The 21470-nt window shown below is 37.1% G+C and overlaps 1 protein-coding gene across 2 annotated transcripts in view; it reads right to left on the bottom strand.

Annotated features, from left to right (window-relative positions):
* Positions 1–19809, bottom strand: part of MSR1 (macrophage scavenger receptor 1) — a 79253-nt gene extending 59444 nt beyond the window's left edge. For both annotated transcript variants that reach the window (XM_045998562.1, XM_045998563.1), the window contains exons 1-3: positions 19680–19809; positions 7848–7954; positions 5257–5370 (exon numbers count right to left, since the gene is read on the bottom strand). In XM_045998562.1, coding sequence (XP_045854518.1) covers positions 5257–5370; positions 7848–7950 — 217 coding nt within the window. In that variant the 5' untranslated portion in view covers positions 7951–7954; positions 19680–19809. The remainder of the gene's footprint in view (positions 1–5256; positions 5371–7847; positions 7955–19679) is intronic.
* Positions 19810–21470: the final 1661 nt, after the last annotated feature.

Genomic DNA, 21470 nt, shown 5'->3' with positions numbered 1-21470 from the left:
AATCATGAAAAGCATGAGCTCTGCAGATAAAAATAAGACATAATTCCACGCAACAAAAAATGTTAAGTACCATTTTATCCCTAATCAGTGACAGTTAAGATTGTTTTTCCTATTTCCCTCTATTTCCATCTATATTATTATTTTCTCTACATATATGTTTTTATTCATTTATTTTGAATGCATAAGATTTTTCACATTGACCATTATCAAGCAATAAAAAGAGTAACTATATATGCTTTAAAAATATATCTACACAAACAGCTATACCTGGTACATCAGTTTTCTTAATAAAAATGATATGGCAATAGTATCAGCCTTATGGATTTTTGAGAATTAAGTGAAATAACACATAAAAGATAATTAGTTCCACCCCAAGCTCAAGATTACCTGTTATATAAATGAGAGGCTGGTATTTACTCAGGAATAAACTGCCGGATGCTATTATTTTTTATTACTGTATAATGTATTTTTTGTTTCAGGGGTACAGGTCTGTGATTCAGCATCTTATACAACACCCAGCACTCACCACAACACACACCCTCCCCAATGTCCATCACCCCGCCACCCCATCCCACCCATCCTCTCTTCCAGCAACCCTCAGTTTGTTTCCTAAGATTAAGAGCATCTTATGGTTTATCTCCATCTCTAGTTTCATCTTGTTTCATTTTTCCCTCCCTTCCCCTATGATCCTCTGTCTTATTTCTCAAATTCCTCATATCAGTGAGATCATATGATAATTGTCTTTCTCTGATTAACTTATTTTGCTTAGCATAATGCCCTCTAGTTCCATCCACATTATTGCAAATGGCAAGATTTGGGGGGGGGGGTTGATGGCTGTATAGTATTCCTCTCTCTCTCTCTCTCTCTCTCTCTCTATATATATATATATATATAAAACATCTTCTTTATCCATTCATCTGTTGATGGGCATTTAGGCTCTTTCCATAGTTTGGCTATTGTAGACATTGCTGCTATAAACACTGGGGTGCATGTGCCCCTTTGGATCACTAAGTTTGTATCTTTAGGGTAAATACCCAGTAGCGCAATTGCTGGGTCATAGGGTGGCTCTATTTTCAACTTTTTGAAGAACCTCCATACTTTTTTCCAGAGTGACTGCACCAGACAAGCTGCCTAACTCCATTCCTCAGTTACTAGCTAGTGTGCTCTGGGAAAGTTCGCTTCTTAAGTTCCTCAAAGATGGAAAAGTAGTAACTCTTTCCAACAGTGGTTTTGAGGATGCATGAGGTAAGGCATACAAATCCCATAGCACATACCTGGCCCTTAGGACAATTATGTTCAAACTAAAGTGCTTTATCCATGAAAGATATCTTAGATCAGTTATGGTCTTCACCATCTTTACTTAAAGAAGTTGGTTGATGATGGTTGCTATTATAGCTATTATTATATTAGGAACAAGTACAAAGTGATATATGCAATTAAATCCCAATTTTAAAAAGCCAAATTATATCATGTTTTTCTAGTGAGATTCTTTAAAATTAGCTTATTGGAATAAAATGTTTGACAACATTTTTATATAATCCATAGTGTGTAGTGTTTTACACTACTTAATTTATTAAGGAAGTAGACAAAAACATGTTTTAGTTGGATCTCATCACATTTATTAAGTGTGGGGAGCAAGTTCTGGACTTATAGCCTCATTCAGGCACTTAATTCTATGATTTATTTATTAAGCACCTACCATGTATAGAGCACTGCTTGAGGAATTCTGGGGATGTAAAACTGGGAATGGATTTTGACTATAATAGGAACCCAAACTAACAATTTGTACAAAACTATTTCAAATGTGTCCCTTAAAAATGTTCCTTTCATGATGATTATTGCCTTTTCTAAGTAGCAGTTAAAAATCCAGGTTCTAAAGTGGAATGTCCTGATTAAGCAATTCTTGTTCTTTCCTTTTTAATCTGTGATCTGAGGCAAATTATTCTATCAGTGCTTCTATTTACTATATGATAGATACTAACAGTCGGTGTTCAAATAATTAAATGAGCGAATATATGTAAAGTGTTTATACTGTTTACTGGCATATGATAAGCACTTGATAGCTTTTAGCTTTTTTGTTACTAATATTTTATTTTATTATTTTTTAAAAAGATTTTATTTATTTATTTGACAGAGATCACAAGTAGGCAGAGAGGGAGGCAGAGAGAGAGGAGGAAGCAGGCTCCCTGCTGAGCAGAGAGCCCGATGCAGGGCTCCATCCCAGGACCCTGAGATCATGACCTGAGCCGAAAGCAGAGGCTTAACCCATTGAGCCACCCAGGCGCCCCATGTTACTAATATTTTAGATTCAAATTTTGTGACTTATGTGTCTGTATGCACAATATTGAAAATATTGATGGGAAACTAATACTGTTTAATACAAAAAAACTGGGGGGAGGTTGGGCGTTGCAATGAGCACTATAGTTTCTGACATTATTTTATTAAGCACAGTGATCTAATTGCTCAAACCATGTAATTTTTCTTTCCCTGGAAATGATTTCTATTTCACATAGATAAAGCAAATCTTTTTCACAGTATGGAAAGGGAAGACTTGAAATGACAAAATATCACATTGACCAAAGGTTTCTATCTGACATGGACTTCAACATAAAGTTGACCAAAAGACTATATTTTTGCTTACAGATTTACAAACACAACACTTCTTGTTTTCCCAAATCCTATATAAAAACTAATCCTAACTTTTCAAAAAAACTGTTTAACTCTGTATCATAAATCTAGGTAAAGAATGAGAGACTTCAGATCTTCAAATGTTCATTTCTTTCATTAAGATGGCATTTTGTGACTTTTCTATTTCACATTTGAAGGAGACAAACTTTTATGGCTTGCACAAACCCCCAGGGAAAGAGTGGTATTTGATTTCACAGATCACATTTACTCCTTCATGTTGCTAATATCTTCTCCTGCCAAAAATTTGTATTATTTTGAGCTAAAGAATCTTCAGTATTTCAGCAACAATTACATATGCATTAATCTTAGATTGTATTTTATTGCCAGAGACGTTATGTTGTAGTACGATAGGATCCAGGAGTTTCATTAAGAAATGATAGCATATGGAGCAGTCTTCATCATTAAGAAGTATCTTTCATCATATAAGACACTTTAAATTTAAATAGAGTCTTTATGCACAAAATTTTATTTCATCTATCAATTCATATTTGCCAAAACAGTAATTTCTTTTAGAGATATAGTTTGTCTTTACTTATAATTTTTTATATCAAATAGAGATATTTATTGCATTTATTTTGTTTTGGTTTTGGAAAATATTCTGATCTGTAACTTAATTAAAGTTGAAAACAGATTGTCAATTGTTTATTCAAGTGTGACAGAAACAGTGAGATCTATTCCGAGTAGTGGTGAATTTGAGTGTTAATGTGAACGTATAAGATTTGAACATTTTTAACTTCTTGTCAGTCTTAGTAGGTGGCTGCCATAGCTTTAGGGAACCAAATTCTTTCTTTTTCTTTCATTCTCTCATTCTTTCACTCTTTTTTCTAACAAAACTACTTTGGATAAGTCATTTCAACCCAACAATGAATGTGGAAACTTGGTAGTATTTTCTAATAGCCCCCAAATTTTGAACTTGCTTAAAACCCTAAATTCTTTCCAGACTTCACTGGCCCATTCTGCCCATGACTGTTAGATAGACATTCCAATTCCCTGGCGTTCACTCCGTAGGCCATGGTTTCTATAAAAGCAATGGAACTTACCTAGATTCTTACTAGCTTATACCTAATGATCCCAAGCAATGAAGCGTCTTTCAACCGAGCATTTCAAATCAACATAAGCATATACATAAACAGCATATAGATAATCTCAATTCATCAGGAAGTCAGCCGTGTAACAACAGGTCCTTTCCCACTGATGGCTGTGGTTGGTTTGCTTGGCTGGTCAGTTTCATTTGTTGTGGTTGGTTTTTGTTTTTATTTATTTTTTAATGGCCAAAACAGGAATTAATTTTTACCTGTGGAAACATTTTTTTTGGCTAAAATTATGGAAACTGTTTTGCTGTGTCTGTGTGTATTTAATTGGCCAATGCCATTTTGTTCTAAGAATTCAATTACATAAGAAGAGAGCAGACCACAGAGGTTAGGAGTCAAGACTCATGGTGGCAACTGCATGCTCTACCATTGAGCAGTCTTAGTTTCTTTTTGTGGATAATGAGAATATGTATATGTCTGCCTGAGGGTAATTGTAAAGGAATCTTAAGATAATCTGTGGAATATTTATAAGGCCTGGTGTCTGGACACAGCAAATGCCCAAAAGTGACAGCTACTGTCAAAGCTGTTGTGGTTTTATTATCATTTCTTAGCAAATTCTGGCTCCATCTTTGAATATTCCTTTAGGTTGCCTCTTCACAGAGGAGGTTTGGCCTCGTGTTTAGGGTTAGGCTGATTCGTATGCACATAAAAATGTATCTTACTCCCTGCTTAGTAGAGCCTACTTCCAGACATTTTGCCCATCAGAAACAGGAGAGCCACAACGCACGTAAATTCAAATGCCAATGAAATCCATCAAAAAGGCAAAATAATCTTTATAAATCTGACTGCGTTATATGCAAGCTGCCCACCACTGTGGAAACCCTCAAATTCATCCCTACCTCAGGTTAGACTTGCCAAAGAAGTAGTGCCTTTGAAGTGTTCTAGTTTTTTTAGGTTGAGGGGATGCCATCAGGTTATTTTTAGAGACGTTTAAATAATAGCCTAAGATATTCTTGAAATACAGGCCGTTATTGTGCAAGATCTCCTCTCTGTGAGGACTTGCAGGAATCTTTCTTTCTCCTCTCAGTGCCAGGAGCAGAAGAGTTTTTTTTTCAAACAACTGGTTTGTTTTCTTGTTGCTGTCTTGCTTTGTTTTAGGCATTGTGCATGTAAGTGGTTCTGCTCATATCTTCACATTGGCGGCTGGAATACTTATCATAAAATTCATCACCCACCATGAGAAGTACATAGGACTCCAGGGGATAACATATTTTTTGGAACTGTCTAATCCATTCCATCGCACCTCTACACAGCTGTATTTGTATCTCAATCTTCTATTCCCTACTCTATTTTTTTTTTTACCTATTAACTCTAAAGAATCTATTTTTTTTAATTTATGAATTTCAGAAACACTTTGCGATAAGGATGTTTTCCTAGTGAATCTCCTCTGTACAAAAGACTGAATGCTTCTTTTTGTTTCTACAACAACGAATTCACAGGATGCGTTGCTGAGTTTCAAAACTCTAGAATACTGTACCTGCCATTATTCCAACGATGGGTACGAGCACTACAAACACAAGAAGATAAAGGGCAATCAGTGCAGCTTTGAGGGACTTCAGTTTCTCTTGAAGGGTAGGGCCATTTTTAGGATCTGAAAAAACAAAAGTCGAACCTGCTGTTAGAAAACTTATGCTTCTAGGGACGCTTGGGTGACTCAGAGGGTTAAGCCTCTGCCTTCGGTTCGGGTCATGATCCCAGGGTCCTGGGATTGAGCCCCGCATCTGGCTCTCTGCTCAGCAGGGAGCCAGCTTCTCCCTCTCTCTCTGCCTGCCTCTCTGCCTACTTGTGATCTCTCTCTCTGTCAAATAAATAAATAAAATCTTTTAAAAAGGAAAAAAAAGAAAACTTACTCTTCTTACTTAATTAACATTTTGGTAATCTCCAATTCTATCATTACGACCAAGCCTATTGGAATAAAAGGGGAACAAAAAGTTTGCCCCCGTTTATTCAGTAGGAACAAAAGGAACAATCATAAGAAAAGCTAATACAGGGATGACTATGAACATCTGATTTACTTTCCATTAACTAAACATCCATGACAAAGTTATTGTCCTCTACAACTTGTACTTGTCTCCTTTGAGGGCATTTCTTAGTTGACAAATTTTAGTATTTTCAGGTATTTTTTTTCTGATATGTTTTAATATTGATACCAATATATTCAAACATAAATTTTATTCTGTTTCATGTGGGAATATATTCTGAGTAAAAACCACATTCCTCAAGTAACTCTATAATTATGATTTTTTTTCAGAGTTTAAATCAGATAAAAGAGACATCTGTTTTCAATGATAATTATGCAAATTTTCTTTTCTAATTTCATCTCAATAATTCTGTATTTGGATACCTCTTATGATTTGAATGCATTAAAAAATGAGAGAAAACTATTCACATTTTGACTAAGCTTCAGAATGGATCAATGAAACTCATCCTCTGGGTATTTCAGAAAATATTAATATTTTCATATTATCCACTTACTTGGAATAGTGATTCACATAATGGGGTACTAATTGTGGAAAAGTTAACTCAATGTGGAGGGGAATCTTAGTAGAGGATGAAGACATTTTCTCTGATTAGGTGAATAAAACATCCATTAAAAATTTCTTTCCTATGGCCATTGCTTTCATTGCAGAATAAAAAAGATTTTGTTTTCAGGTTTTAAGTTCCCAAATCAAAAATAAAAGTTTAGATATTATTCAATAATGTTCTACGAGGCATTGAAAGGGGAAGGAGAGAAAATTCAGTAAAAATAAGACCAAAAAAAGAAAGAGAAAGAACTAAAAAAATAAAAAGAACCACCCACAAAGCAAGCAAGATGGGCTACCCTTCCAGGCTGAGTGAGCCTGAAACTCATCGGTGATCTCCCTTTTCTTTAATTTAAAATCAGATCTGCTGCATTCTGCCTTTTAAGGAGCTCTTCAAAGTTCCTGCTGCTTGTTCTCTGTCCCCAATGTTTCTGGGCTCCCTCCTCAATCTCTCAACATCTCTACCTTACACAGCTTTTCCTAGGGTCTTAATCCCTTTTGTCTCATCTTGCCACATTCTCCTACCCATTGATTGTGTGGTGCGTAATACCTGTCATTCCTTGGGGTTATGGACTGTAGTTCAGCTTTGTCTGTGTAGGAACGCATCCTTCTTGTCCCTCCCATGTGCTGTTTCCTCCGGCTGAAATTTCTGTGGGTCCTCTTTCACCCACCCTACTCTTTCAGTGGACTCTATTCAGCCTTTAAAGCTTGGCAGAATTGAACGCAACTCTGTCTTGTCACCTTCATAGAACCTGTCTACATATAACAGAATACTGATTCTTTTGAGCTCTTGTGACCGTGCAAAGCTCTGTTTCAGCACTGCTGAAAAGATAGCGTTGATGTCTTAACCCCAACTGCCTGTGAATGTGACCTTATTTGGAAACGGGGTCTCTGCAGGTATAATCAAGTGAAAATGAGGTCATACTGGATTCGCATGGGCCCTTGTCCCATGATCAGTGTCCTTACAAGAAGAGTAGAACACACATAAAGGCACAGGAAGAAGACCCTGTGAAGACGGAAGCAGAGACAGGAGTGATGCAGTTACAAGCCAAGGAACAATACGAATTGGCAGGAGCAACTAGGAGCTGGGGAGAGGCCAGCAAGAGCCTTGAGAGGGAGCACTGGCTTGCTGACACTTTGACTTCAGATTTCTGGCCTTCAGAGCTGTGAGAGAACAAATGTTGTTGGAAGCCACCCAATCTCTGGTGATGTGTGACAGCAGCTCTAGGAGACTAATTCAAGTACATACCACCCACAATTTTCAAATATTAATTAGCGGTGTTAGGGGTATAGTTATTTCCAGGACCTCGTCCAGTGGCTGAGTGGTCAGAGGACTCCCTCAACACCGTGGACCAATTTAACCTACAACAAAGCTTCCTCTATCCAACCTAGGCTGATTTCCTATTTTATCTCAAAACAGGAGAAGACCTACTCATCCACTAAGTCTTAACATTCATACACAGGTAAGGTAAGTCCCACGACTATAATTTTACATTGTGTCACTGACTGTAAGGACACGCTCCACAGGCACCCCACTCATACTCACACAGAGGGAGCAAGGCTGTCATGGAGTGGGCATCAAACTTCACAGATTCTGGGTGGTTATCAGTGTCATCCTGTTGATCCACAGAGCTATCCCACTGTTCCATACTTCTGTCAGACATGTGGAAAAACACTTTAGTTACACATGAAGGGTCTAGGGCCCTTGGCATAATGTCTCAAGTGGAAATTTAAAATTAAAATTCAATTTTAGGGATGCCTGGGTGGCTCAGTCAGTTGAGCATCTGCCCTTGGCTCAGGTCATGATCCCAGAATCCTGGGATCGAGTCCCACATGGGACTCCCTGCTCAGCGGGCACTCTGCTTCTCCCTACGCCCCTCCCCCCCCTCACTGTCTCTCGCTGTCTCTCTCTCTCAAATAAATAAATAACATCTTAAAAAACAAATAAAACAAAATTCAATTTTAGCAAGGGAACAAGTACGATTAATTAAATTTACCTATCTGCCATATCTAGCAATATATTGTATCTACCCATAAATTTTAATTTTCACACTGAAAGAGAGACCTGCATGAAATCTACTCATGTATCTTTCTATGGACAAATGCACATCTGTGTTTACAGATGTGTAGATGTGTATTTTTTGAGAGTGAGAGGTAACATTTCTTCCTTACCTAAAAACAAAAACAAAAACAACCTTTTCCCAACTGACAGAAAACAACTGTTTAGCTGAAAAGAAAAAGAATTTCCCTTAGAACAAATAGTTGGGCAAAATTTGGAGTAAATATTTCCTGTGATCTTTCATCAAAGGTTCTGGATAAAACAAATAGTTACGCAAAATTCGAAGCAAATATTTCCTGTGATCTTTTATCAGAGCTTCATGAGTCAGTTTTTCTTTCGCCAAGGCATCTGTTTATTGTGTGAGAAAGATAAAGTCTAGCCACTGGATTAAAACCACAGCAAAACTTCATTTCCCTGTTCTCTTCTTCTTTGTGTTGTTTTCTTTCAGGGCTTCCCTCATACAATGGTAGCATCACAGATAAGTCTTTGTAGCTTTTTAAGCACAGTTTTATTCTATGACACCATCTATGCCTACATCCCTTTAAGATGCATAGGAGTCCTTTGAGAGGCCTGACTGATGGGGCTCATCCAGAGTTTCTGATATTTATGGTTGGGGGCATCACGAATGCAATTCTAACAAGTTCTCTCTCTCTCTCTCTTCTTCTTCTTCTTTTTTTAAAGATTATTTATTTATTTATATGAAAGAGCAGAGTGAGCCAGAGCACAAGAATGGGGAGGGGCAGAAGAAGGGGAGAAGCAGACTCCCCACTGGGCATGGAGCCGGGCTTGGGGCTCCATCCCAGGTCCCTGGGATCATGACCTGCGTCAAAGGCAGAGGCTTAACTGACTGAGCCACCCAGGTGCACCTCCCGCCAATAAGTTTTCTTAATGATGCAGAATGCCACCAGTCGGAAGACCACATTTTATTTTTCAATTGAAAAAATTGTATGATTTTTTCTTGGAAACAGTTCAGTTCACTTGATTGATAAATTTAGCATAAAGTCAACATCTTCTGATCATTTCTTATTTTCTCTAATGCTGAGTTAGGGATTTAGTACAGCTGAGGTTTTAACTGAGTGCGCAGGCAGCTCTGGGACACCAGACTCACATCTTGTCCAGGAAATGGAGGCCAATCTTCAAATGCAAACATTCATCCAGCTTTGGGGAGAGGTATTGACAAGTAAGGATGTGACTGAACTGTCAATATATATGTATGTTTTTAAATATTACCAAGGCGATTCTTTATTTTGCAGTTTGCAATGACAATCTTTGTATATACATCATTCTGTGGACTGGCTGAAATTCCTATAAACCCACTTAGCCACCCAGGCACCCCAGACCAAAGACTATCTTTAAATGATTTGGCTACTGTGGAGAAAGGGGACATACGGGAAGGGACTTAGATACTCTTTTCTTAGGCAGAAACAAAGTGAAAGAAATAAACATCTGGGGAAATTGACCATTATAGGAAACCAAATTGGATAATTCAGATGCAGACTCTTCTGCTATTTCCCCCTTCTTAATTTATTCTATTATTTGATTTGGATGATAGCTTTACTTGCCAGGCAAAACAAACAAATAATTTTAAAAACTGAAATGACAAGAAAGCTTAGCTGAATTCATTTTAAAACTATAGTTCAAAGCAATTGGGACTATGTGGCAAAGGTGTTTATCTTTTAACTCAGTTTATAAAGAATGGGTTCACACCTATGTTGGGGGGGTACAGATGGGAGAACCTTAAGAGACTCTTAATGATAGAGAACAGACTAAGGGTTGATAGAGGGAGTTGGGTTAGGGATGGGCTAAATGGGGCGGTTATTAAATTTGGGGGATTAAGGAGGGCAATGGTGATGAGCACTGGGTGTTGTATGTAAGTGCTGAACCCCTGAATTCTACTCCAGAATCTAATGTTGCACTGTATGTTAACTAACTAGAATTTAAATAAAAAATTTTTAAAATGGGCTCATAAAGTATATGTTTATATATACCTGCTATTAACCAGAAGTCTTTTCCTTTTAGGCTGCTTACTGGCCCTTTCTCCTTGGGCATGACCATGGCTTTTGTGTGATAGTGTAACTCCAGTTTCAATTAAATGCAAAGGAAAGATCTCTTATGTTACTCAGTCTTCTAGATGGGAATTTTTTTTTTAAAGATTTTATTTTGACAGAGAGAGATCACAAGTAGGCAGAGAGGCAGGCAGAGAGAGAGGGGGAAGCATGCTCCCTACTAAGACCATGCAGGGCTTGATCCCAGGACCCTGGGATCATGACCTGAGCCAAAGGCAGAGGCTTTAACCCACTGAGCCACCCAGGCACCCCATAGATGGGAATATTTTTGTAAAAAAGATGGAACCTTCTGAATCTGATAAATCTCTCTAGACTTTGAGCGATGTAAGAGGATGGCCCATGTCTATTTTCATTTGACATTCAATTAGCAGAGCCTAAAGCAACCTATAATATTCTTTATTATAGGTTATAATATAGAATATACTTAATATAATATAGAATATACTTAATAAAAATTTACTGAATGAAGGGACTAGATGTTTTTTGGTAAGATATTAGTCATGTATATGTTTTGTTTTTGACAAGATGGATGTTTGGACATACTGTGACCAAAAAGATGTGTTTCTTCTGATAAAGAACTTCCTGGCAAATGAGTGGTGTCCGTGATTCAGATCCATCCATCCTTCCTTCCTCCTTCCTTCCTTCTCCCCTCCCTTTCTCTCCCTCCTCCCCTCCCCTCCTCCTTCTTTCTATTCTATATTCTTACTTTACTGGTAGATTCCTTGAGCTGAACCAAATCTTAGGGCTGGGTGACTATGTCATGCTGTTGAGACACTGCCAATCACTCTAACTTTTTCCTTATTAGCCTCCTTTTTCACTTTGCCAGGTCCATTCAGCGGCTAGTGATGGCCACATCCCAATGTAGTTCTCAGAGGAGCATTAGTAGCATTGTGGCTAGGACAACCCTTTTTTGTGAAGGACAATCTTTATTGTGGTTGCCACCCTCTAAGTGTCAATAATGTTTCCTAGTCCTTATGTTACTTATATTACAGTTCCCTGACAAATAAATAAATAAATAAATAAATAATAAATCCCAAAAACTTTATCCCCACACATTTCCAAATACCTATTTCTCCTTGAGAACCACTCTTCAACATAAATCCCCAATATGGATGGAAGGTTGGGAGCTTTATCTCTCCCTCTCTGTCATACTTGCCTTGAGCAATCTGATTGTTAACATGCTTTTAATATTTGTTTTCATGAAAAAAAAATCTTCATGAATTTCAGCAATGATATAGATTCCTCAAGTTGTCTTTGGAGATCTTTCTCAAATCATTGCCTGTGTGTTTATGTATACATATTTGACAACTGTTAAAGTCTATATGGATGCTCCTTACAGAAAACTTACCATTTCAGTATTTTAAAGAGGAAAGACAGTGGCAAATTCAGAATGATAATCTACTGATCTAATCTTGGCCTCAAGAAAGCAGGATGAATGTTATTTTCATCCATATTCTTGTTTAGAAGCTCCACATGTTCTTTCAACTAAATTTGTAATTTTTTTCTTTAAATTCAATTAATTAATGTACTGGTCTCAGAGGTAGAGGTCAGAGAGCCATCAGTCGTTACATGCTCATTCCATCACATTCCATCACATGCCCTCCCTAATGTCCATCAGTCAGTTACCCCATCCCCGCATCCCTCTCCTCTCCAGCAACCCTCAGTTTGTTTCCTATAAGCCACAGAGTTAAAGGAGTTTTCTTGGGAGAAAGAAAGAATTCTATTTTTCTTTTTTTTAAGTTGGCTCTAGAATGCTAGATGCCTCACCATGAAAACAAATAAAAAACAGATGGTATTAGGATATTTCCAATCAATGACTTTAAGAAAGAAATACCTATCCCTTCACGCAGATCCATCCAACAAATTCTTATTATGTATCATTATATCAAGTACAGAGCAAGTCACTAGGAGGCCAAGATCAATGTGCATAGAATATTCACAACCCCCAAAGATCTTATGCATTAATATGGAAGAATAAAATCCTTATAATCATCTGATTATAAGGGACATGTGGGTGGCTCGGTCAGTGAAACATCTGCCTTCAGCCCAGGTCATGATCCCAGGGTCCTGGGATCGAGTCCTACATCAGGCTCCTTGCTGAGCAAGGAGCCTGCCTCTCCCTCTCCCTGCTGCTCCCCCTGCTTGTGCTGTCTCTCTCTGACAAATACATAAATAAAATCTTAAAAAAAAAAACACCTGACAGTGATCTCACTACTATTGCATGTATGTATGTATGTATGTGTGTGTGTGTGTGTTTACACACACACACACACACACACACACACAGCACAGACATAGTCCAAAAGTGAGTGATGAATTCTTTGAGCAAGCAGGTGGTCAAGGCTGGAACATACAACAGATGATACCTTTATCCAAGTTTTGAAAAGTGAGCAGGAATTAGGATAAGACTACCCAGCAGATGGGAAATCTATTACAGAGCAGGAGGGCGAGGACAGCATGGGGACTAGAGTAGGTCAGTATCACAGAAGCAGCAACCTGGGGCAGAAGGCCCAGCAGACGAGGTCAGACAAGCATGCAGCTGGGGGCATTCTATTCATCAATCTCTTCTATTTCTCTGATTGCATGAACTTACCTGGCTTTCACAACCTACCCAAAATACATTGAGGAAATAACCTATACAAATTAAGGAAAAAAATTATCCTTTGCTTTGGCAGTAGCGACCTGGTCTACATTACTAGTGATAAAATATATACTGTCCATTGAATATTTTATTTATTTCCCTTTCACCCTGAACTAGAGATGAGGCTCAGTTTTGTTTTTGTTTTAGGCCTCTAAGTGTTGATCTGTCTTCTATGGCCTTATGCAGACGATAAACATGGTGCAAGTTATTGGATTTCAAACTACAGTCTCTTTGGGTAGATTTATTAAAACTTTGAAAAAGAGGGAACCCTGGATGGCTCAGTGGTTAAGCCTCTGCCTTCAGCTCAGGTCATGATCCCAGGGTCCTGGGATTGAGCCCCGCATCAGGCTCTCTGCTCAGCAGGGAGCCTTCTTCCTACTCTCTCTCTGCCTGTCTCTCTGCCTACTTGTGATCTCTCTCTCTCCGTGTGTCAAATAAATAAATAAAATCTTAGAAAAAAAAAAAAACTCTGAAAAAGAAAACCCTCTAATAAATGTCTACAAATGGACTAGCCCAACCGACCATATCTGGACTATATAAAACCCAAGAAGTACAGAGGGCTGGAAGGGAGATGAACACTAAAATCTGTTGAGTGGAATGATGCGTGAAAACATTCCATTCTGGCTACTCTGGTACATCAGGGGAAGTCTTGTTTGTTTTCTGGGCAGTGATTATAGAGGCTGGTGAAGTATCAACTGTATGAAACACTGACATATGCTTTTCCATAAAAATGTTTTTAAAAAGCTGTTTAGGTTAATCATAGGTGGTGCTGTCCTAAGATTGCTGCTGTTTTCTGTTATTATTTTCTTTTGTTCTTAGATGCCATCCTCTTTCCGAGAATCTCATCTACTTCTATGGCTTGGGGTATTAACTGCGTACTGACCAAGCTAGTGTCTCCAGCTCAGATCTCAAGTAGCACAATCAGATTTTTTAAATAATATCACTAGTTACAATGGCGTATTTTCCACACTGACCTAACTTTTCTTTTTCTAGAATTCATGATGTTGGTGTATCATCCATTCATATTAGCTGATTGTTATTATAATTATTTATTAGTACCTTCTATTTGTTGTGTAGTTGGGCATACATGATGCGGTCAGACAAACATAAGGCCATATATTGGTAAGACAGAGGCAACTTATCAGCACCCAAACCGGAAGTCAGAGCTTTATTCTAGGTTACTGTCACCCACAAGGACCTATAGCTGACGGCAAAACAGCTCCTGACTTCCCGGGAGCCTTTCCTCCCTCTCTACACCTCGATTTTTGGATTTCAGCTCATTTTTTATCTACACCGCATCTTGGTTAGTATCATAAGGTTGGCAATTAAGGGGAGAACCCAGGGGCATCAAAAAGAGGAAGAAATAAAAAAAACTGATGAATCAGCTCAAAAATGTAGCACTTTAACAAAGACTAGGACAAAAAATTCAGAATAGAAAGTATTTTTCAAAACAAAAAAAAAGAAGAAATATGAGGAACATAAACTTGATGGGCAAGTAGAGGAAGAAGAACTAGTACTAAAGGTAAGAAAGAACCTTTGAGATCATGACAGAAAAACAAGTCAGGGTCGTGGAAAGGAAACAAGAATTTCAAGATGTACAAGGACATACATAACCTGCCACATGGAATTTGAGCTGTTTTAGTTGTACAGTAGAGGCAGAAGCAGACTCAAAAGGCCCAGAAGTGGGGCGCCTGGGTGGCTCAGTGGGTTAAAGCCTCTGCCTTCGGCTCAGGTCATGATCTCAGGGTCCTGGGATCGAGCCCCGCATCGGGCTCTCTGCTCGGCAGGGAGCCTGCTTCCCCCTCTCTCTCTCTGCCTCTCTCTCTGCCTGCCTCTCTGCCTACTTGTAATTTCTGTCTTTCAAATAAATAAATAAAATCTTAAAAAAAAAAAAAAAAGGCCCAGAAGTAGTAAAAGGATAAAAATGAAAGGCATTGAGTGTATACCAGAAATGTGGTCCCGTTCGTGATTTTCTGCTGAGATGGGACTGAGATTGCACTAAGATAGTTCCTTGAGGGGAGTTTTACTTTCCCCTGCTAATTCCTCTTCTCCCAAACCGTCCCATCTTTATCTCCTGCCCAGACCTCTCCTGCCTGTATATGTAACTCCTAATAACTTCACTACTTGGATGTCTAGCATGGCCCCAACCTAGGGGTCTTCCTTGTCCCCCACACCTTCTCTCATTCTTTGGTCATCATCTCTTGTTGGTTTGTTTTCAAATCCTCTGGAGTAACTGACTGCTTCTCATCACCTCTGCTATAACCATCCTTGCTTGAGCCCCATGGTCTTGCTCACCTGGACTGTTTTAAAAGCTCTCTTACTGGTCATGTCACTCCTCTGGTCAAATCTCATGAACACCTTCCCATCTCACTCAGGTCCTGCCTAAAACCTCACTATTTCAGACTTTTCTTGAGTAGCAGATTTAAAATTATAACCTATCTCTTTCACTTCCTCTTCTCTTTCCTTGTTGGATTTATTCCCTCCAGATTTATCACCAACTAACATGAAATACTCCTTCCTTATTTATCTTGTCTGTTATCTGTCCCCTTTCACCCCAGTTAGATCCAGGATTCAGGAGTTTTTCTCTCTTTGGTTCAATAAGCAGAAAGTTCCTAGCACTTAGCAGGTGTTCATCATATACACAAATGCATAATAAGAAATTACATAAATAGTGGTGCCTGGGTAGCTCAGTGGGTTAAACCTCTACCTTCAGCTCAGGTCATGATCTCAGGGTCCTGGGATCGAGCCCCATATTGGGCTCTCTGCTCAGCGGGAAGCCTGCTTCCTCCTCCCCCTCTGCCTGCCTCTCTGCTTACTAGTGATCTCTCTCTCTCTGTCAAATAAATAAAATATTAAAAAAAAAGAAATTACGTAAATAAATGAAAACAATTATGACTATTTTTCATATTTGAGTTTATGCCTCAAGAAAAGTACCTATTTCACTCATGTGAAATTTTCAAAAGTCTTTTTGTTATACATCATGAAATAAAATGTTTTTCTCAAAAAAATGTTTTTCTCTGAATTGTGCATAACTAAATTGAAACAAAAAATTTCACCCCCAGTATTCTCACTTTACCTCAAAGTCATTTGTTAGACTTACCAGATTACTTCAGTTCTTTACAATGATTATTATCGTTGTCATTTTTAGTCATGTTAGAGAACACACACATGCGAAGTTTTGTTAGCACCCAGTGAACAATTCAAACAACTCAAATGTGTCTGTAAATGTCATTTCCAAAGAGAAAAAGTAACCTCACATTTAGTTACAATTCCTATGAAGTGTCAATGCACGGGAAAAGGATTGTGAAATCTTTTTAGTTTTTATAATCTATTAAAAGCATGTTCTCATGAGAAGTGAAACACATTTCTGCAATATCAGCCTTTTGTGAAGTGGGTGAAAAGTTTACAGAAGCTGTAACAGGAAAACCATAATGAAAGTGTTGCAGTGTTAACCTGTTTGGAAACATACCCTTCAGTGTTTCCTGTTTTTATTAGAAAAATATTATAACAATACGAAAGATAAGTTGGGTCAGATGGGAGAAGATATTTGCAAATCATATTATCCAATAAGGGATTAATATTCAAAGTATATAAAGAACTCACACAACTCAACACCAAAAAAAAAAAAACCCCAAAAACACACAACGAAACAAAACAACAACAAAAACCCCACCTGCACAAACAAAAAACAGCTGGATTTAAAAAGGGGGGGGGAGGTAGGGGAGCTGAATAAACATTTTCCCAAAGAAGACATTCAGATCAGCAACAGACACAGGAAAACAATCTCAACATCACTAATTATTAGGAAAATGCAAATCAAAACCACAGTGAGATATCACTTCATACTTTGGGATGACTAGTGTTCAAAAGATAAGAAAAGAAATAAAGTATTGGCAAGGATGTGGAGTAAAAGGAACACTTGGTGGGAGTGTAAACTGTTTCAAGCACTGTGGAAAGCAGTATGGAGCTTCCTCAAAAAATTAAGAAAAGAAATATGATATAAGCCAGCATTTCCACTTCTGGAAATTATCTGAAGAAAATAAAAACACTAATTCGGAAAAATATATGCAGTACTTTGCTCATTGTAATGTTATTAACAACAGCAGAGATACGGAAGCAACCTACGTGTCTATCAATAGATAAATGGATAAAGATGTCCTTCATAAGAGCTCTACATATTACTCAGCCATAAAAAATGAAATACTACCATCTGTGGCAATACGTGATGGACCTAAAGGACATTATGCTAAGTGAAATAGGTCAGACAGAGAAAGACAAATATCGTAAGTTCACAAAACAAATAAACAAAAAAATGAAAGACAAACAGACTCATAACCACAGAGAACAAGCCAGGGTTGCCAGAGGCAAAGGGAATTGGGGGTGGGCAAACTGGACAAAGGGGATTCAGAGGCATAAACTTCCAGTGTCAAATCAGTAAGTCACTAGAGATGTGAAGTTCAGCACAGGGAACACAGTCAATACTGAAATGATTTGTATGGTGACAGATGGTAACTAGACTTACCATGCTGATCATTTCGTAATGTATGTAAATGTGGAAGCATCATATTTTACACCTGAAACCAATGTAATGTTGTATGTCAACTGTACCTATACTTCAATAAAAAAAAATTCTGTTGTCCCATCACCTTTATATAAGAAAAAAATACACCTATTTTTCAGATGCAATTTTAACCTTGTACATACGTATCCATATTACACAGTTGATACCGTGGGGATACCATTCCAGCTGGTCTTATGTATTTCCCTTAAAAGCTTATCAATATTCGTATGCTTCAAATGATTTTTTTTCAACTTTAAACTGATGGGCCAAATAGTAATGCATCAAATGTATCTATCCTATTTACGTAGTCATGGCCGTTTTAAGCCGAATTTACCATTACTCAGTAATAATATTTATTTTAGAATCATTTAGATTTTGATAGGAGCTAAATGATATCTCAAAGTGGCTTTTGTCTTATTTAGTATTAGTGTGGAAGAGATAGTTCATGTAATTATTATTTCTTATTATATGTTTATTTGTCCTCTTAAGTTTTTGTTTATTCATATCAGTTGCTTGTAAAGCCCCAGTGGAACTTCCTTAATATAGATACGAATAAACTCTTTACATGTAATATATATTTAAGATACATTCTTTCTTCTAAGACTGTTCCAAATCAGATTTACCAACACACCCTTAATTTCACCTTTAAGATTTGGGGTAAATAAGAACTCTGTTACCTTTCTCATTATTTAAAAAAAAACTCTGATTTTGTACAGTCAAAAATATATATGAATGGGAATAGAATTAATGTATTTGTAAAACCAATAGCTTTATACCTAAGGAATATATCCATAAAAGGGATTAAGGTGAGAATGGAAATATCCTGACGCCACTGATGTTCATCCTTGGTAGTGAATTCATCCTTGAACTGGAAGTCTAGATCTGAATCCTCATTGTGCCATTTCCTAGCTCTGTGGAATTATTAATCCCACATAATTATCCACATAATTAAATACTTTCATTGATTTGATTGCACTTCCTTTATATATGTAAAATAAGATTAAAATATCAGTTTAAGAATTATTATGAAAACTTAAAATAAATAATTATTTTTAAGTACCTTTTTTTTTTTTTTTTAAATATATGGACTTTTCTTCTTTTTACCCTCACAGACTCTCCATGAGGTATATAGCAGTATTTTCTCCATTTTACAAGCTTAGGAAACTAAGACCCAGAATGTTTAAGTAACTAGTTAATGTTATACAACTAGGAAGTAGGGAGGCTGGATTTAAATATAGGTACTGTACTTGCAGAATATTAGCTCCTAAATACTGCATAAAACACAATCTCAGTTCTGTGACTTTTCTATCACTATTCTCACATGGCCAATGAGAATGCTAACCCCCATTTTATGCTGTGTAAATTTCACCCATTCTTCAAAATGAACCTAGATTTAAATATCTCCATGAAGACCTTCTCAAATCCTTTCCCCCAAGGGATGTTGGTCTCTCCTACATTCCCACAGTAGTTATCTATAGCACCCTTAGAAATACTTAAGGTGTTCAGATTATATTATGATTATTTGCCTTAGATCATGAACTTCCTGAAGACAGACTATGTTCTACTTTTCTGATCCCTTCTCTACATCTAGTTCAGCAAAGTGCCTATAGTAAATATCCAACCGGTATTTGTTATATAAGCAAATACAGGTAATAATAGGTTATAAGAAAATGAGACTAATTAAAAGAGCCTCAATCATATCTTGAATAAGGTCAATAATTTTTTTAAAAAATGGATGATTATATGTCAAAAATTTCTTGCTAGTTTAACCTATGAACTACTTAGCATGTTTCATATATATTTATGCACACACATACATTTTTTATTCACAGAAAACCTAGCGGAAATCTCTATTTTTTTAATCATTGAAACAACCAGACCAAGTTATTAGTGATAGATAAAAAATGCTACCAAAAGTTATTCATTATATATAATAAATATATATGTATATATACATCTCACCTATCACACAAACACACAAACACACACAGACATAGAGCAGACCCATATAAAAGCAATTTTGGAAAAACATTAAAATAAACTTCTTTTACCGTTTGTCCTAAAGACAGCAGCACTGATTTATCCACTTCCCTCTCTTTACATTTGAGTCCTAAAATCTTTATCACATAGTATTTCAGCATCTGGTTCATGAAGAAAGGAAATGACACATTTGTGCCCTGAAAATTTTTCTTAACAATGCATTTTAATAGTACTCTCATCAGTGCACAAGTTTGCAAAATCTAAATTTGTAAGATAACTCATTTCTCTTCCCTTTAGGATATTACAAAAGAGGAGAAGTAAAATGAAAAAGAAACAAAGGGTTATTGTAACAGGGTCAATGACGTGCGGCAGATTAATTTTCCCTTTTTATAAAATCTGTACACCTTCTATAATGTTCTCATTTTCTATTATTTAATCTCTTTATCTTCTATTAATTCTAATTACCTTCTCTTTCATATTCTACACTGAGGGAAGACTCAATGTATATCCCTCATATCTAGCTTCAAACACAAAACACATGAAGGAAGGAGATGGATCCCTACTAAAATAATCCAGTAATGTTCACTTCCCAGCTCTACCTATACTGATGTTAACATTAAAGATCTCTTTTGAGCACCTAACAATTCATTTATTTCCCCAGGAGTGTAGTGAAGGAAAGAGGTCCTAGGCATGGGGTTCAAGGAAAGAAAGTTCTTTCACCTTCTACCACCTTGTCCGAATTTACACTTTGCATCTCATTTGATCACATTCAAATTTCAGTAGGACACACAGACACAAAACATACAACATTATATTAATGAGCTAATTTTTAGATCTAATTGTTGTGAGAAAGAGTGTTGATTGTTTCCTAGAAACTTCTTGGTGCTTTTAACAGGGAAGGATCATATTTCCTACAAAGAGACCACCAGAACAGTCTTGCCACGATGCCCATGGACACCACAGAACATGATCTTGACAATAGGTCTGGTAGAAAGACTGCAGGTGCAGGAACAATGCACCCAGTGCTTGGGAGACAGAAATCAGCAGTATCATACAGCCATTCTTAAAGGGTAACAGTAATAGTACCAGAGGCATTTAGGCAAGCAGAAGAGCCATTTAGGCAGGCAGCTCGGGAGAAGAAGTTAGGATCATAGTCATGGGTGCAGATTGAGTCAGCATAAGGGCCGTTAGGCTACTCCTTAATCACATTAGTTTAAATTTATCATCAAATTCTTCGTGAAAAGGAACTGGAGACTCACATCAGAACTCACTCTATTTCCTTTGTAATCATTTGTAAATACGTCATATTATAGAATATGGTCCTTGGGCATCTTAAAATATCGTCAGTTTAAGAACCCCTTCATATATTGTTAAATTTATGTGCCCCTGTCAACACTATGTGATTAGAAAAGTCAGACTCTGGGAAAAAGAAGCTAAGACATCAACTTTCCAAAATTCTCTCCTAATGAGATTTATTTCTGTCCAAGTGGACTGTATTTCTAGGATGTCTCTGTAATATTGTAATATGTATTTTTACTTCCATAATGTGAACCACTTCTTTCTCTATTTGATTACTTCCACAATCCTCAGCCACACGGTCTCTGTGTATTTGTATACAACCCCCCCCCCCCCACACACACATTACAGATGACCCTTGAACAAAATGGGTTTGAACAATGGGGATTTTTCTCAGTAAATACAGTATAGGACCATAAGTGTATTTTTCTCCCTTATGACTTTAATAATATTTTCTTAGTTCTAGTGTACTTTATTGTAAGAATATAGTGTATAATACACAAAACATACAAAATATGTGTTAATCCACTGTTTACACTATTGTTAAGGCTTCCAGTCAATAGTAA

The sequence above is a fragment of the Meles meles genome, chromosome 2, assembly GCF_922984935.1.
Source record: "Meles meles chromosome 2, mMelMel3.1 paternal haplotype, whole genome shotgun sequence".
NCBI classification, from domain to species: domain Eukaryota; kingdom Metazoa; phylum Chordata; class Mammalia; order Carnivora; family Mustelidae; genus Meles; species Meles meles.
The sequence above is the reverse complement of the archived record's forward strand: the minus strand, read 5'-3'. Positions and strand labels throughout refer to the sequence as shown.